General features: G+C 55.7%; 1 protein-coding gene across 1 annotated transcript; it reads left to right on the forward strand.

Annotated features, from left to right (window-relative positions):
- Window positions 1-1,947: 1,947 nt before the first annotated feature.
- On the forward strand, window positions 1,948-4,822 carry CD248 (CD248 molecule). Its single transcript, XM_024574512.3, has one exon. It carries the CDS (start codon window positions 2,248-2,250, stop codon window positions 4,555-4,557), a length of 2,310 nt encoding a protein of 769 aa, XP_024430280.2. The 5' UTR covers window positions 1,948-2,247; the 3' UTR covers window positions 4,558-4,822.
- The last annotated feature ends 12,557 nt before the right edge of the window (window positions 4,823-17,379 follow it).

The raw sequence follows: 17,379 nt of genomic DNA on the forward strand, positions 1-17,379 counted from the left end.
TCCAGATCCTGCAGCGAGAAAGTCCCTAACAGCCCAGGCAAAGGCGCTCAGGTAGAAATGAACCCGGTGAGTTTCAGGAACAGCCAGGAGGCCAGAGCAGCTGGAGAAGAGGGGGCGAGGGGGAAGGATGGGGCTGAGAAGTTTGGGGGTCAATCACCTGGAGGATGTGATGAGGACTTTGGCCTTTCCTCTGGGTGAGGTGGGGACCCTGAGGGTCCTGAGAAGGGAGTCGCTGGATCTGACTGGACCTGACTCTGGTTTCACAAGGACCTGTCCGACAGGATGCAGAGGGCAAAAGAGAGACCAGAGGAGAGGTGGCTGCCACAGTCTAGAGGAAGATGACAGGGGCAGGGGCCAGAGGTGGGTGGTAAAGAAGGTGGTGAGGACCAGTCCAATTCTGGATTTGTTTTGAAGGTGAAGCCAACGGGATCTGCTGAGATGGGACATGGGGTGTGGGAGAAACAGGAGTCAAGGATGATCTCAAGGCTTTGGGCCTGTGCCAGCGGAAGGCGGGCCTGCCCATCCTGACTTTCTTCTCTCGGGACCGGGGTAGATGTTCTGTGTGCTTCGTGGTTGCAGATCTTGACCAAACCACCTTCCGGGCATGTAGCAAACACTTCGAAAGCCCTGGTTCTCAAGGGGCCTGGCTGGGGTGCAAGGCCAGCCCTGGCACGGTAAGGTGGTTGGCACAGCAGTCCTGGACTCCGCCCCCACCCAGATTTGCTCAGAAGACTAAGGAACACTCGCCTCATGCTTTGCAGCTGACAAAGCACATTAGCAAACACCCGGTGCTGTGATGCACTAGCCCTGCTGCGCAGGAAGGCCCTGACACATTATCTCCATTTTGCAGATAAAAATGGAGACCCGAAGGGGGTCAGTGACTTCCCTACAGGCACACAGCAAATCAGTGGCAGAGCGGAAAGCTGGACCAGAGCAGAACCTCTCCTTCATGTCCCCACTCCCAGCTCAAACTTCTGCCCCAGCGTGCAGTGGGGGGTGGGCATGGGTTAATCTGGCAACCAGCTCCCTGGGGACTGTGCTGGCCCATGGGCTCAATGCACATGCCCCCAGAGGCCTCCAAGTGGGGCAGGAAGAAGACCCAGGCCAGGCGTACACAGCAGGCCCTGAGGGCAGGGAGGGCTCCACACACGTGATGCCTGTGTCACACACACGTACCATTGTGTACTCCATGCCCATACATGGCCTCTTACCAGTTCCCTGCTCACCCTGAGTGCAGCCCATCCCCTGCCCGGCCCCTGCCCCGCTGCACTCTGCCCTCCTGCAGCAGGAGCCCAGAGAAGCATTTCCTGTTTGGGGGCGCCTCCTCCCCCTCTAAGCCCGGGTTCCCAGGGCCCCAGGCTGAGCAGAGGTGAGGAGAGAGCAGCCCCCTGCCCCTCCTCTTTCCCCACACCCCCTCAGTCGGGCTGGAGCCAGGAGGCTTGGAGTTGGGGGAGGCTGAGGCAGGAGCTCGGTGTGTAAGTGAGGACGCCCGTGCCTGCTGTGGTCGAGGTGGCTCCGTTTGTTCAGGGCCCGCACAAGGCTGTCGGGGCTTCACGTGCAGGGCCTGTAGAACGCCACACTCTGCCTGTGCACCTAGCAGGCAGCACGCCGGAGCACATGAACGGGGGCAGGTGGGGGGGGAGGCGGGCTGCAGGCCCACAGGGGTCTGTAGTGCGGGGATGGGCTTAGCACGCCAGAGCATGTGCAAATCTGGGCCAGAGGGTCTGCGGAGAGAGCACTCCTGTGGGGAGAGGACCATATACACGTGTGTGACGTGAAGGGCATGAGTCAGAGCATGTTTCCACATATATGGGAAGCTGTTGGGCAGTGAGACAGTTCCCAGGTGTGATGAAACTGGTGTGTCCAGATTAGGGTCACTGTCAGTCTCTGGGAAGTGACCTCACCCTACTGCTAAGAGCTCGAGACTGCGCTGGAGTGTTCTGAAGGTCATCCAGCCTCTTCTGGGAGGCAGGTCCTCCTGCTGGTGACTCCCAGCCAGGAGGTGTGCTTCCTCCCTCCTCTACCCGCACCCCCGACCACCCCCTACCCCTGCCGCCCGCCCAACTGCTTCCTGCTTTGGCAGCCCCAGGGGAGCAGCAGCAGGGAGCTGGCGGCAGCCCCAGCCCACTCCTTACAAGGCCGTGTCAGGCCGGGGCCCGCCCACCAGCCCGCCCACCAGAGGCTGCAGTCCCTCCCCCTGTCAAGAGCGGCTGCAGACCCAGCCCGGGCCAGTCGGGGGGCGTCGCAATGCTGCTGCGCCTGCTGCTGGCCTGGGCGGCCACGGTGCCCACGCTGGGCCAGGCCCCCTGGGCCCCGGAGCCCCGCGCCGCCTGCGGCCGAGACAGCTGCTATGCACTCTTCCCACGGCGCTGCACCTTCCTGGAAGCCTGGAGGGCCTGCCGAGAGCTGGGGGGCGACCTGGCCACTCCACGAACTCCTGAGGAGGCCCAGCGCGTGGACAGCCTAGTGGGTGCCGGCCCAACCGGCCAGCTGCTGTGGATCGGGCTGCAGCGGCAGGCCCGGCAATGCCAGCCACAGCGCCCATTGCGCGGCTTCACATGGACCACCGGGGACCAGGACACAGCCTTCACCAACTGGGCCCAGCCCGCCATGGGTGGGCCATGCCCGGCCCAGCGCTGTGCAGCCCTTGAGGCAGATGGCGAGCATCGCTGGCTCGAGGGCTCGTGCACGCTGGCTGTCGATGGCTACCTGTGTCAGTTTGGCTTTGAGGGCTCTTGCCCAGCGTTGCCAGAGGAGGCTGGCCAGGAGGGCCCAGCTGTGTACACCACGCCCTTTCACCTGGTCTCCACCGAGTTTGAGTGGCTGCCCTTCGGTTCTGTGGCCGCAGTGCCGTGCCAGGCTGGCAGAGAAGCCTCTCTGCTGTGCGTGAAGCAGCCTGAGGGTGGTGTGCGCTGGTCCCGGGCTGGGCCCTTGTGCCCCGGTACCGGCTGCGACCCAGATAACGGGGGCTGCGAACACGAGTGTGTGGAGGAGGTGGATGGTCGTGTGTCCTGTCGCTGCACCGAAGGCTTCCAGCTGGCAGCAGACGGGCACAGCTGCGAAGACCCCTGTGCGCATGCCCTATGTGAGCAGCAGTGTGAGCCTGGTGGGCCACAGGGCTATATCTGCCACTGTCACCTGGGCTTCCGGCCGGCCGACGATGAGCCCCACCGCTGTGTGGACACGGACGAGTGCCAGGACATCCCCGTGTGCCAGCAGATGTGCGTCAACTACGTCGGCGGTTTTGAGTGCTACTGCAGGGAGGGCCACGAGCTGGAAGCCGACGGCATCAGCTGCAGCCCTGTGAGAGACGTCGGTGCTCGGGCTCCCCAGGGCCTTGAGGACGAGCTGCTGGCTGAGGGACAGGATAAAGAGGACAAAGGTGAGCCCTGGGAGCGCTTCGGTGGTGGCTGGACAGAGCTGCCTGGGATCCCATGGATGGACCCCACATATCCACCTGACTTTGGCCTGGCCTATAGACCTAGCTTCCCAGAGGACGGAGAGCCACAGATGCCCTACCTGGACCCTACCTGGCCGCCCCCGCTCAGTGCCCCCAGAGCCCCCTATCACTCCTCAGTGCTCTCTGCCACCCGGCCCGTGGTGGTCTCTGCCACACGTCCCACACTGCCTTCTGTCCACCAACCCCCCATCATTTCTGCCATACACCCGCCCTTGGCCCCTGCCCCTCAGCCCACCGGGATCCCTGCCATGTACCCAGCTCTGCCCCCTGCCCACCAGCTCCCCACGAGCTCAGCCAGTGATCCAGATCTGCCTTCTGTGCACTGGCCTCCCACGGTCTCTGCCACTCACCCGGCGCGGCCCCCTGGCCCCCTGGCCCCCGTTATCTCAGCCAAGTACCCTGACCTGTCCACTGCCCACCCGTCCCCCACGTTTCTAGACACCCAAGTGGCTGAAACTCAGAACACTGCTCATGTGCCCCGAATCCCAGCTAACCATGCCCTTCTGGTCACCACCTCCAGTACCCATACCCCCCTGGGGACCCCTGATGTCCCAGTCCTCAAATCCCAGGCCACTCACCTTCCCATAACCTCACCTGTCCAGCCATCTCTGACCACTACATCCAGGTCTCCTCTGCCCATTGCTCATCAAGTCCCTGTGCCTGCTGCCACCCAGCCCCCAGTCCTCCACACGTCCCTGCCCCCTCAGAGCCCCACTAACCAGACTGCTCCCACCAGCCCTACACACACCAATTCTAAAGCCTCAGAGGTCCCAAGAGAAGATGCCTCTGATTCCAAGCTGACCCCATGGCTGCCCTCAGCAGCCCCCACAGCCCTGGGGGAGGCCAGTCCTGCAGGCCGAAGCCGGAGGGATGACCGGTGGCTGCTGGTGGCACTTCTAGTGCCTACATGTGTCTTCTTGGTGGTCCTACTCGCATTGGGCATTGTGTACTGCACCCGCTGTGGCCCCCATGCACCCAACAAGCGCATTACAGACTGCTATCGCTGGGTCACCCACGCTGGGAACAAGGGCCCAACAGAACCCATGCCCCACCGGGGCAGCCTCACAGGGGTGCAGACCTGCAGAACCAGCGTGTGATGGGGCACAGCACGCCACTCCATGGGGCGAGGGGAAGGGGCATGCACTGGACACATGGCCCAGGCTGCACCAGTGACCCATGCAGGCTGCCCAGATGGACAGAGGGCTTCCTGCTCCCTCGGGCCCAGCCAGGCTCCTCTCTCAGTCAACCAGTAGACTTGACTCATGGAAACTCTGCTCCTTGGCTTGGCACTTATGACAGAGGAGATGCTGAGGCCCCCAGGACCTGAGGGGGTGGGTGCTGGGCTCTTCTCCAATAAATGGAGTACCAACCTCAACCAAAGCTTCTGACCCCCATTGGTGCCTGAGGGGAGGGTCTGGGAGGATTCCAAGAAAAGGAGGGGAACTTTCTTCAGCTTGTCTGAACCCCCAAGGAAATAAGGTAAGACCCCTTAAGGGAAGGTATGCTTCCCTTAAACCATACCTATTCCCCTCAGGGAAATAGGAGCCCAGAGAGGGCAGGGCTTTGCCCAAGGTTAAACAGAAAGCCCAGGAGTGGGAGGTTTTGGATGGAGAAAATTCGATATTTGTTCTTTAGATCAAAACTCCAAGAAGGTAGTGCTGAATCTGGGGGAGGGTTCTGGAATGAGGGCTTCTGCTAAACTTGAGCCAAACTGGGGTTCAGGGGTCAAAGGTAAGCCCTGAGCCTGATGATCCTGGGAGTGAAGAGGGTCTCTGGGTGAGCTTCTCCCAACTTCTTCTGGTACTTCCCTTCCCATCCTCTCAGGGGGTCCAGAAGTTGCTGATTGGGGCTCAGGGTCACTCGGGAGTGCTGCCGCCCCTCTGGAGGTAGTCTGGAGGCACTCCTCCTCCCTGCTCTAGGGAGGAGGTGGGAGGTAGAACCTAGCAGGCTAGGCTGGGGAGAGCACTAATCAACCCAAAAGAGAACCCACATCCAGCTCCCTGGGCAACACCTTCCCATATTGGGCCACACTTTGCCCTTCTCTGTGTGGGTGATATGGGGTCAGAGAGAACCCAGGAGACCCCAGCTTGAGTGAAGTTTCAGGCTGCTCAAGGTTAAAGTGACCCATAAATTGGAGGAGGGAATGGTCAAACATCAGAACCTGGGAAAACCCGGCAAACTCCAGCCTTGGGGACAGGGAGAGACGGGGAACCTGGTCTGGGGAGGCACGGGTTCCCACTGCCTCTGTAATTTTTCAGTTGCAGCCTCTAATTAAGACGGAGCAGAACCACCACGACCACCCGGGCAGGCGAAGAGGGGTGTCCCAGAGTCCTTTTCCCTACCAGGTACCCTATGCCACCGTCTGGCCCCAGGGACTGAGCCTGGGCTGGAAGGCGGGGCTGGGCTGAGCCCCAACGCACTAGGAGACTAGATGCCCGGACTGGGGACCAACCTGAGGGCGATGGGGCCGGCGGGGAGGCGCGGCGGGGGACGGGAAAGATACGCACCACCCCCGCCCCTCCTCACGTTTCCCTAACTCAAACCAGACGTTCCCACCAGATTCTGCCCAAGTTTTTAACCTCGGAGACGCCGCCGAAGAGGTTTGCTGCATGCGAGGGGTTGGCGGGGTGGCCCAAAGGCCTGGGTCTGAGAAGAAGGTGGGGCACAGCCTGGAGGGTGACAAAGCCTGCCGAGACGAGAAGGGCTGGAGCTCCGCCTTGAGACACTGCAGCCGGGGACCCAGAGAGCCTTGAGGACAGGAAGGAGTTAAATGCACTGCTGCCGGAGGGAGGAGATGGGAGTGGGGAAGGGGGCCCAGAGCCGGCTCTTTGTCATCCTGTAATGAGCACCAGATGAGGAGCTGCGTGCGGGCCTAAACACCAGGCCTCCCAGGGCAGAGACTCCGCCTGCGCTGAGCCGGGACTCCGCCCAGGCCCAGAGCTGTGTCTCAGGCTCCACCCACTGGCTCTCAGGCCCTGCCTCATCTAGGCGCGACCCCAGCCTACACTCCGACCCGCATTATAAACCGGGTCGCTGGGAGCTATGAGCCACGCCTACCCACTGCTGTTGAGGGATCCCTCAGGGGCTCTCCAGAGGCCCCGCCCATCAAAGCCACAAGCCTCGCCCCCTGCCAGCTCAAAGGTTCCCAGAACTACTGCCCCGCCTCTCTCTTAGCTCCGCCCAGGCCGCCCCAGTACCAATGACCGCCACCCACCCAGCTATAAGCCCCGCCTCCTCAGCGCGGTTTGTTCACACACTATCCGAGTCATTAGTTCTCGCTTCCAGGAGGTATGAACTCGGCTCAGAATTTAACTTATTCTCCTCACGCAGCCCCGCATGTTAGAACTAAAGCTCCGCCCCTTCCCAGAGCCGGGGGCTAGGTCTGCGAGCGCAGGGATCCCGTGGAGACATTAACTCTGTCTTAGGTGCAAGTTCTGTCCTCCAGTTCACGGGTTCCCCTCTGGCGCCTCTGTAGGCTCCGCCCCCAACTACAAGCCCCGCCCCCTCGCCAAGGCTACCCAAGTCTTGGGGCAGAGCTCCAGGTCCACCTCACGTGGGAAAGAACCCCGCCCACGTAAGCCTAACACTTTCCCTTCACACTGAGGTAATGGCCCACCTACACAGAGTCCCCGCGGCCGCCCAATAAGAATGCCCCAAACCAGCCCTGGCTAGTGTGGCTCAGGGGATTCAGCACCAGCCTGCGAACTGAAAGGTCACGGATTGGATTCCCCGCCAGGGCACACCCGAGAGTTGCGGCCGTCTCTGGATTGAGAGGCAACCGATGTTTCTTTCCCTCTCTCACTCCCTTACCCTCCCTCTAAAAATAAATACATAATTTAAAAAAACAGAATATGCCGAAACAACACTCCGACGGTCACTTAAGTCCGCCCATCAGAGCGCCGCTCCTCGGGGTCGTCAAGCGCAAGGACCGCCCACGCAGGGATCGTCACCCAACCCCTCCTCCCAGGCTCCTCCTCCTGCTTCTGTGTGGCCCCGCGTACCTTTAGGCCCCACCTTCCCGGGACTCGAGCTCCTCCCGCTCCGAGCGTGGCAGTGTCGGAGTCTCTCAGCACCTTCTGGGTACACTAGTGGGTCTGATGCCGCGTCCCGGAACAAGATGCCCCTGAACCCAGCCCAGGCGCCCCCTCTCCTTCCCCACCCACAGCCTCTGTGCATCTATATTGCGGATTCTCTGGAGAGAGCTCCCAGGCGGTGTGGACAGCCCAGCGGACAGCGTGGATGAACAGGCCTTTGGTGCCACCTGCCTTCCGCACCGCGGCTTACAGCCGGCGGGAGATCTCACTCCGGCCCCTCTCCCAGAGCACAGAGAGCTCAGTAAATAGTTGCTTAATTTATTAAATGTTTGTGTTACTCAAATATCTGCCAGCACAGCAGATCTGCTTGCAGGTGCCCTCCGTTTTATTGGGAAGACCTCAAAGGGGTTTTGTACCAGCCCTGAAGTTCCTCTGTGAACTGCCATGGCCCCTGCCAGTCTTTACCGAGGCTGGTGGGACTCTTGCTATTCCTTCCCCAGGGAGTCTGTTTTCCCGGGCCGAAAGCAGTCCCTCAGCTGGACTCCTCCCCTGCCCCAACTTCGAAGTGTGGACACCTTTCCTAGGGGTATGTGTTTGGTGGGAGGGAGTGGGTTTCAGCCCAGAGGCTCTCATGGGGGAGCTGAGGGTCACAGTTTGGGGAGCGAGACTAATCTCAGGGCAGATCTCTGCATCAGCACTCCTCACTCACTACACTTGCAATTTACCTGCTCACTCCCAAACGAGACTGGGGCTCCAGGAGCTCAAGAAAAAATTTTTCAAACGTTATTGGGCACAGATGGGGGTTAGCTAAGGTTGAGGGTGGCAGAATTAACACCTACTGAGGTCAATTGCGTACTAGCACCCAATTGGGCGCCCTGCACCTCCTGCATTAAGCCCTGGGTGGAGCCACCTCCTGACAAACTCGGGCCTGGGGAGTGCGAGGCTTTCCCGCGGAGATTCCAGCTCTGGGGCCCTGGCTGCTATGAATGGGAGTACGGTGCCAAACAGTAATGAAAATAATAGCGACTGCTTGTGACAGTTATTATATACCTGGCCCTCTTCTAAGGGCTTTACATGTCTTATTTAACCCATTTAAGATCCATGACAACTCCCATGAAGGAAGTGCTGTTCTTATCACAATTCACAGGTGAGAAAGCTGAAGACACTTGCCTGAGTGCCCTGCTTTCAGCCACCTGCCCTATTTGACTGAGTAAGTGGAGGCCGGCACCCAGGTGGATTCTGTGATCTTCACCTCTATAGCAGCGTCCCAATGGGAGTGTGGGCCGGTCCCCGGTTAGGGTGTGTGCAAGAGGCAACCAGTGGATGTTTCTCTCCCTCTCCTTCTCCCTCCCTCCCCCTCTCTCTAAAAATAAATTTTAAAAAATACTTTTTAAAAAAGTTTCAACATACATTCAGGAATGTGAGCAGTCTTTCTGGTTTTGGCCAGTGGCTGTTACTGATTAACCTCCTTTGTTTCTCTCTCCCCCATTCCCTGGCCTGCTGCAATTTAATTTAAGAGATGATTTTTCTTGTCACCACCTCCCAGGGAACTTGCTTTTAGGGGTGAGTCTGCAAGATGTGGACTCCCAGGCTGATCACGCTGTAATCGGGGCTGGGGGGGGCGGTGTGAAGCCTTCCCCACCCAAGGAGAGTCAGCGGTGGTTTGGTGGATGATGCTAGTAAGTGAGGTATTCATTGCCTGTGACTTTGTGGGATCCGGACAAGGGGCCCAGACTAGGTGCAGCTTTAGGGAACCTGACATTGGCCGTGTTCTGGTGACTTCTCAGATTTCTCGCCAGGAGGCCAGCTAGCCACAGTTAAGAGCAGACACCCTGCACGGGACAGCCTTTCTTTGATTCGGGTTCCACTACTTGTGGGCTGTGGGTCCTTAGGCAGTTTCCCTCATCACACTGTTTGTCCCCTCATTTGAAAAATGTACACACGAGGTACCCATCACAGCCACAACCTGTTAGAAAGCAGAAAGGACTCTCTACGGGGAAAGTCAAGGTTTCCTGCTGGAGGCCAGTGAGGGCCTTCCTGGCGGCCGCAGGAACCTGCTGCAGGAAGTGCTGTCTACTTTGCTGGCCGTGCGGAGCCCTGAAGGCCAATCATGGGAAAGCTCAAGTGGCAGAAACTGAGTCCCAAACTCTCCAAGTCCCTAGGGCAGAGGTTCCCAAACACTTGGTTCACCACATCCTAAGTGTCTCAGTGATATTTTCATGGCCCCCTTGGCCTCCCAAAATAACCTTCAGCTCTATTTAATAGTTAGGTCCAAACAACATAAGAAGTACTTGTGTTTTAATACCCCACTAGTCATTTGGAAAAATAACACACATACATAGACACAAAAATGTTTTATTCTCAAATAATCACAATTACTGGCTGTGTGTCTTGGGCAGTGCGCAACTTCTCAGAACCGTTCCATGTTGACTTTGTGGTACTGGCTTTGTATCACGGCAGCAGCCCCAAACCCAGTTTCACAAAGATATTATACCATCGAGGGGAAGGTAGTGCGGTCCAACGTGGCCATTGTAAAGTGCCCCGAGCTAGGAGTTTGCGGTTGTCTGACAGATGTCGGTTATCTCTGTGTTGCTCTCAAAGGGTTATATTTCACAGTGTCCCTGTGAGTTTGCCAAAGAGCGTGCGGCCCTCCGTTAAAGGAAGCTTCCTGTTAGACACCAGGCTTTTCTTGAGCCCCATGCCTGCAATTTTGTCTGTTGAAGAGGAAGGGAAGGCTCCCAATTACAGACCCACTGGGTGGGTTTAAAGGGGCAGGCGACTTTTAAGTGGCAGTTTCCCTTACTAATGTAAGCAGATAATACAAGCGTAGGCATTATTTTCTGCCCTAGTAGGTGCTCCACTGCAGGACTTGCTCAGAGTACCTGCCTGGGCTTTTGCCTGTGATGTGTCATTTAGGATGCTTTCAACACACACAGAGTCCCAGGGAAACAAGGGCTATTACAGGGGAGAGGGTCAAGTGGAGGCCACTGGAACTGTTACAGAACAGACGGAAGGGGGCAGTGAACAATATACTATTACTGAAAAGACCCCCTTCTCTGGGGGTCCTCCCCACCTACTAGGTTTGCCTTGCCCGCAGAGGAAAGACGTCTCTCAATGCCAGAGATTGGTGAAAAGGAAAGGAATTATTTATCTAAAAGTTATACAGACTTAGAGTGATGACTTAATGTCTTCATTAAAATACTAAAGTCCTCTAGAACACCCACAGATGCACACAGTCCTTCCCTCTCCCTGTGCCCAGTCTGGGGTACCATATCTCAGGAAAAGAAGTAGAAGTCTGTGATTCAGGCTCCCGGCACCATCAGCTGTGTTGCCGCCACGGGGGTCCCCACTCTGCCAAAGCAGCGTGGTCCTCTCCCCCTACTCCACCAAAGCTGCGTGATCCTCTCTTCGGTATGGCTGCCTCCCCTGGGTTTAAATCCCAGCGCCAGTCTTCCTCTGAAGCCCCATTTCCGGCTCCTCCCACAATCAGTTACACCTGCCAGCATTCCCAGATTCTTCCAGCTTTACTGGGCTGCCATAGTAATTCTGGGCAGGTGTGGCCCCATGGCATGGAGCCAATCTTCTCCAAGCTCTCACGCAGGCTCAGTAACCAGGGGGAGTTGCTTCCCAGTTACATCTTGGGTGGAAGCCACTCCTATCTCCCTGGCTCAAAGCACTAACATATCTATGAAACCAGTTAAAGGTTATAGATATGTTAAATGACCATGCCAGAGGTTAGACGCACAGCTGTTGCTATGCAAAACAGCTCTGAATGGCCCTGCTCCCTGTGTCCCCCACCCCAGCTCAGGCTTGTGGGGGTGAGGACATCCTATATATATTTTTCTAATATTTCCTGGACACCTTGAGTTCAGGACCCCATTACAAATCCCTATTTGGGCCCCCCCTCTTGGCTGCACCCTGTTACAGAACATCCTGCCCACTAAAATAATAATTTGTTCACTCATGTATCCAATATTTATTGAGGAACTACTGTGTGTCAGCAACCCCGCAAGGGGTCAAGGATATAAAATTGTCCAGAGAAGCGAGCTGTGAGAATATGTGAGACAAGACCACTCAGGGCCCTGCCCGGGCAGGAGAGGGCGGTGACCTGGGCAGAGGCAGACTGGGGTGGGAGGAGATGAAGGGTGGCTGGCGAGTGTATTTGAAGAGCACCCAGCAGCTGGCTGGACATGGAGGAGAGGAAGGATGGCCACCAGTTTTGCCTCCTAGGTGGTGCCATTTGAGGGGGCAGAGATGTGGGAGAAGAAGCTGCCCTGGGGAGATAGAGGATGCGAGCAGTTTTGGGTCTGTGTTTGGAGGTCACCCAAGTGGACTGACTGCTCGAGAAGGCAAATGGACGCCAGGACCCAGAGCTCAAAGCAGAGGTCTGGGCTGAAGGGAGTTTCCGTTGTGCCCACGGCGGGGGGGTCGGGGGAACTACAAGCGTTGCCTGTTCCCCAGGGAGACATAGCACTCCCCGCCCTTGCTTTGCAAAGCAAGCAGTGCAAGAGGGGCACCCAACTGCAGATTCATAAATGTCCGTGCTGTTTGAATTTTTAAATGATTATATTTTCGTTTTATAAGGGTTTTTAGAGGTTTGGACTGGATCTTTATTAAAATACTAGTTTTTATATTATCTTTCACAACACATTGTTACAGTCTTTTATACCATATTGTGCTTTTATAACACATAAATTGAATCTCTTCTACTGAAAGAAAAGTTTTTTGGCATTTCATTTTATAAGTTTATTTAAAATTGATTTGAGAGAGAGAGAGGAAGAGAGGGAGGGAGAGAGAGAGAGAGAGACGATGCTTTATTGTTCCATTTATTCATGCATTCATTGGTTGATTCTTGCATGCGCCCTAACTGGGGATCGAACCCACAACCTTGGAATATCTAGGGGATGCTCTAACCAACTGAGTTACCTGGCCAGGGCTCATTTTATAAGTTTTTAAAGTAGCGGTAAAAGAGTAGAAAAATACACCTGACTTCTGCAGTATGACCACGGGTTACCGAAAACTAGCCAGCTTTGGTCTCGGCTGAGGTTCTAGACAGAAATTCCTTCTTGGGGCAGACGCAGTACAGCCTCCGGCATGCGGTCCACAGTTCGCAATGCGGCTGCCTGGTGTTCTTCGCTTCTGTTGTCCCCCGACCTCCAGGAGCCTCCGGCCTGCACAGAGCAGGGGCAGCGGCCTACCCCGACTCAGGGATGCGTCCAACTTTTGCCTCGACGCGGGATTCTCCTTACCCATTCCAGATACGAGCCACCTCAGCGATGACTCCATATTCATGGGTTCCAGAGAATAGATGGCAGCGTGACATTAGGGGGAAGATGAAACTCTCTCAAAAGAGGCAGGGGCCCGCCACGTCCGGGAAGCTCTAGGGTCCAGCGGTCCGGGCCTGGATCCGCGGGGGAGACAGAGGGCTTCGTGGTTGGCTCTGCGCTGGGGACTCTGCATACACGTCCCTTCCCGGGCCCATCCACCAAGGATCCTACAACTCCACCTCAGGTGAGGTTTGGTGAGCAAAGCTGCTTTGGCTGGTCTGGCCCCTGGATTCGCAGCTTCCATGGATTCACTCTCCATCCTAGGACCCAGCAACTTCCGGTCGTTGGAGGCGTTGGTAGGAGCTCAGGAATCATTGGCTTAGTGCATATTGACTGCTCATCTGCTGTGCGTCAGGCACTGTGCTGGCTGCTTGTGTGTGTATTATAGGAAGCGCCTATTTATAAGTAATAATAATAATAATACAAATGAGGATTATAGCTAAGTTTATTGAGCATTTGCTATTCGGGAGACCCTGTTTAAGCATAGCAGCATATTGTCTTATTTAATCCTTACCACGCCCTCTGAAGTCATTAGCTTCCATTGTGATCCCGCACTTTGCAGCTGATAAGACGGAGGCTGAGAGAGGATAAGTAAGTGACTTGCCCAGGGCAACTGAGGTCACAGTGGCAGAGCTGGGACTCCGTCCAACTCAAAGTTCTGCACCTGTGACCGTTCACCTCCCGTAGCTTTAGTTTTAATAGAAAACACAAGTAATAAATTCATACCTACATAAATAAAAATTAGTGCAGCTTATGGTGAGTGGCAAAAAGGCAATGCAAAGGGAGGGAAGCTGAGGTCAAGAACAGTGGTGAGACCCTGACTGGTATGGCTCAGTTGGCTGGGCGTCTTGGCTGGGAGGGATGTTTCTCTCCCTCTCTTCCTCCCTCCCATCCCCTCTCGCTAAAAGTAAATACATAAAATCGTAACAAAGATAGAATGGTGACCGGGCCAGTGCGGGCACGGCTTTAAACAGAACAGTCACACTTACACACGAGCTGAGATCTGGGTGTTGAGAGGAGCCCCCGAGGCCATGAAAGGAAGAGGGCTCTGGGAGGAGGAGCATCTTGTGCTAAGACCCTCGAGGTGGGAAGAAGCTTGGCTTGTTCTAGGATCAGGCACAAGGCCCCTGTGGCCGGGGCTTTGTAAGGAAAGGGGAGCAGGTTCAAGGTGAGTGTGCAGATGGCTGCTGGGTCCCACAGGGACTGAAGGGCTGGGGTAGGAATCTGGATTTTATTTGATATTTGGTGGGAGACACTGGTGTGTTTTGAGTGAAGCAGAGATGTGATCTGATTAACATTTTAAGATGATTTCATGTGGGCTGGAGGGGACTCTATGGAAAGGCCTCTTGGAATCCGAGATGGTAGTCATCGGAGGGGGCCCCCGAGCAAGGCGGTGTGGTGGCTTCAGGTACAGAGGCCCTGGAGGCTGTTCAGAGAGGGGTGTTGTAGGTAGAATCCTGGGGGGTAGATTTCACATGGGGGGTGAAGGAGATGTTCTGGGATGAAATGCTACAACTCCAAGATATTCTTCAAAATAAACCATTTGGAGCAGGGAGAAGTGGGACCGTGTGGGGTAGAGTAAGATGGTCATGGTGTGGGGGAGGGGTGCAAGGGGACTAAATGATAGTGGAAGAAATACTACACACACACGCGCGTGCGCACACACAAGAGTGGTTATGGTGGACAGTGGCTCCAGCTCTGTGTGCTGGGCACAGAGGGTCTCATCACACCAATCTCTACTTTTGCGATGTTTGAAATTTTATATAATACAGAGTATTTTTTTTTTTAAAGAAGAGAATTGCCATGCAGGTGTCTGGCTTAAGCAGCGAGGGGATGGCGGCTCTGGTCACTGAGATGGGAACGAGAGAGGAGAGCAGGCCGGGTGCAGGTAGGAGCCTGCGGGTTCTGTTGCACCCATGTTGTGCCAGGTTTCCATCCGAAAGTGAAGGCGGAGGCCTCAGATTTGGGGGCAAGGCTCTGCCCCCTTCCTGATGCACTCTTCTCCTCTTGAGAATGGTTTAGAATGGAACATCCGAGCTCGATGCTGGCTCTTTAGAGAATGGACATGTGGACAAGGGACATCGGGAGACCAGGAGATGGGAGCTCTCCAGCAGACACTGGGGTTTCTGGTTCCCTTCCCCACCTGGTGGCGCAGGCCCAGTGACTCTCCATCATGCACTGGACGTGACAAATCATTCCAAAACTTAGTAGTGTAAAACGAAGATTTGTTAATTCTCGACATTCTGTAGGTCAGTAATTTGGAGTAGAATCCACGTGGTGGTTTGTCTATGGGTTACACCTGGTGTTGCTCCTGTGGCTGCGGCCATCTGCGGCTTCACTGGGGCTGGCATGTCCAAATGGCCTCCCTCCCCCATCTGGACGCTGATGCTGGCTTTTGGCTGGGCTCTCAGTGCTCCTGTGTGGCCGGCCCGTCGTCTATCAGGAGGCTAGACTGGACATCTTCACAGCACAGTGTTCTCAGGCTCCACGCAGGCACAGGCGGGAGCTGCACAGACTCTTGAGGCCCAGCCTCAGCAGTAGCACAGCCTCCTTTCCACCGCATTCTGTTGGCAAAGCCAGGCTCAAGGCCAGCCCAGACTTAAAGAGGGGGGAAATAGGCTCCACCCCTGGAGGGGAGGAGCTGCAAAGAATGTGTGGCCCTATTTAATCTCCACAGGCCAAAGGTCCTCCCAAAATGACCAGAGCTGGTCATTCTGCCTTCAGTAGGCCACCCACATCTGACACCCCACCACCTCCGTCCCTCAAACCAGTATTATAAAAGGTTGGCATTCATTTTGCAGACAACTCTACAGATATCGATCAGTTAGGAAAGGCACCTGGCTCAGTGACCTAAGGCAGGTTTGAAGGTGGCCACTTGTGAATCTCCCATCCTACATGCTGATCTTACAGTGTGATGTCGACATTGTAAGAGGCGGGGTCTCATGTTCCCTTTCCTTGAAAGTGGGTGGAACTTTGTAATAACCTTGACCAATAGAAAGGGGCAGAAGTGATGCATGTGACTTCTGAGCCTAGATCATGAAGGGCAATGCAGATTCCATCCTGTAGGTACATTTGTCCTTGCAACTTAGCTACCATGTTATGAGGAAGTCCAAGCCACACGGGGAGGCCCTCGTTGGGTCCTCAGCTGTCAGCCAGCATCAACCGCCAGGTGTGCAAGTGAAGGAGCCTGAGGATGGTTCCACCCCTGCTCTCCAGTCTTTCAGCAGAGGCTCTAGACGTCCTGGAGCAGAGCTGAGCCATCCCTGTTTGCTTTGTCCGAATTGTTGACCCACAGAAACAAGGACAGACAATAATGATTATTGATTTTTTTAAAGCCACTAAGTTTTGAGGTACACTGTTATACTCTGCTAGCTTCAGCACTTGGTTAGCATTCTCAAAGTCACCTCCTGATCCAAGAAGGCTGCTGGAGTTCCAACTACCACACCTGCATTCCACACTGAATATAAGATGAGGCAAGAGGACAGACTTAGCTGTTACCAATATAGTTTGTATTTCAAGGAGAATTCTTCGAAATCCCTTGCAACACATTCTGCTTATATCTCACATCTTAAAATTAAGTCACAAAGTCACCCTGTATGGGCAAGGATGGCTAGAAATGTTGCCTTTTAGCTGGGCTCACTGCCACCTGAGGTGAAACTGGGGTTCTGTTTTTGAGGAGGAGAGGAGGATGGACAGCGGCTGGAGCTGTGGTGTTAGAGCTCTCAATGGAGGAGGGAAATTGTCCCCGTGGGGAGGAGGTGCAGCCAGTACATCAGCCCCTCGCCCGTTCAGCCTTCTTGAATGCCTTTGTGCCATAGAGTTTTCCATCTAAGCTGTTTCTTTAAAAGAATTGATTTCAGCCCTGGCTGGTATAGCTCAGTGGATTGCATGCCGGCCTGCGAACCAAAGAGTCGCTGGTTCAATTCCCAGTCAGGGCACATGCCTGGGTTGTGGGCCTGGTCTCCAGTTAGGGGCATGTGAGAGGCAACCACACATTGATGTTTCCCTTTCTCTCTTTCTCCTTCCCTTCCCCTCTGTCTAAAAATAAGATGAACAAATCTTTAAAAAATAGTATCTTCAAAAAAAGAATGACTTCACTCTCAAAGAAGTGAGGGAGGTGAGGCAGGGAGATGGTGCACAGGAAAAGCTCTGGTCTCTAACGGCCCCCCTGGCTGCTAACATGCAGCCCTGACCCTCTCACCTGCCGGCTCAACCATCATGGCTCCAGTTTGCCCCAGCTTAAGGACAAATTCTGGGTTTTGGTATCGAAGGCCCCAGCCAACTCCGTGGCTCTTTGCGTCTGCCTCCTCATCCCGCCTTGCTCCGGGGCCTGCACCTAAGGCCTTTGTGCAGGTGGCTCCCACCGCCCAGACGACCCTGTGCTCTGTGCCAGTGTCTGTGCAGGGAGAATCCCTCCCATCCTCAGCACCCTTCTGGGGCCACCACTAGCCCTATGGAGCCCTTGAACGAGTTAGAAAGGGTGCCCTTTATGCAGTGGATGCGGCCCCATGCCGGGGCTGGAGGAGTGGCCCACAGGCTGGATTCCCCCCACAGGCGC

The sequence above is a fragment of the Desmodus rotundus genome, chromosome 5, assembly GCF_022682495.2.
Source record: "Desmodus rotundus isolate HL8 chromosome 5, HLdesRot8A.1, whole genome shotgun sequence".
Classification (NCBI taxonomy): domain Eukaryota; kingdom Metazoa; phylum Chordata; class Mammalia; order Chiroptera; family Phyllostomidae; genus Desmodus; species Desmodus rotundus.

Excerpts from the sequence above, each read along its gene's own strand:
- CD248 (XM_024574512.3), top strand. The coding sequence starts at position 2,248 with ATGCTGCTGCGCCTGCTGCTGGCCTGGGCGGCCACGGTGCCCACGCTG.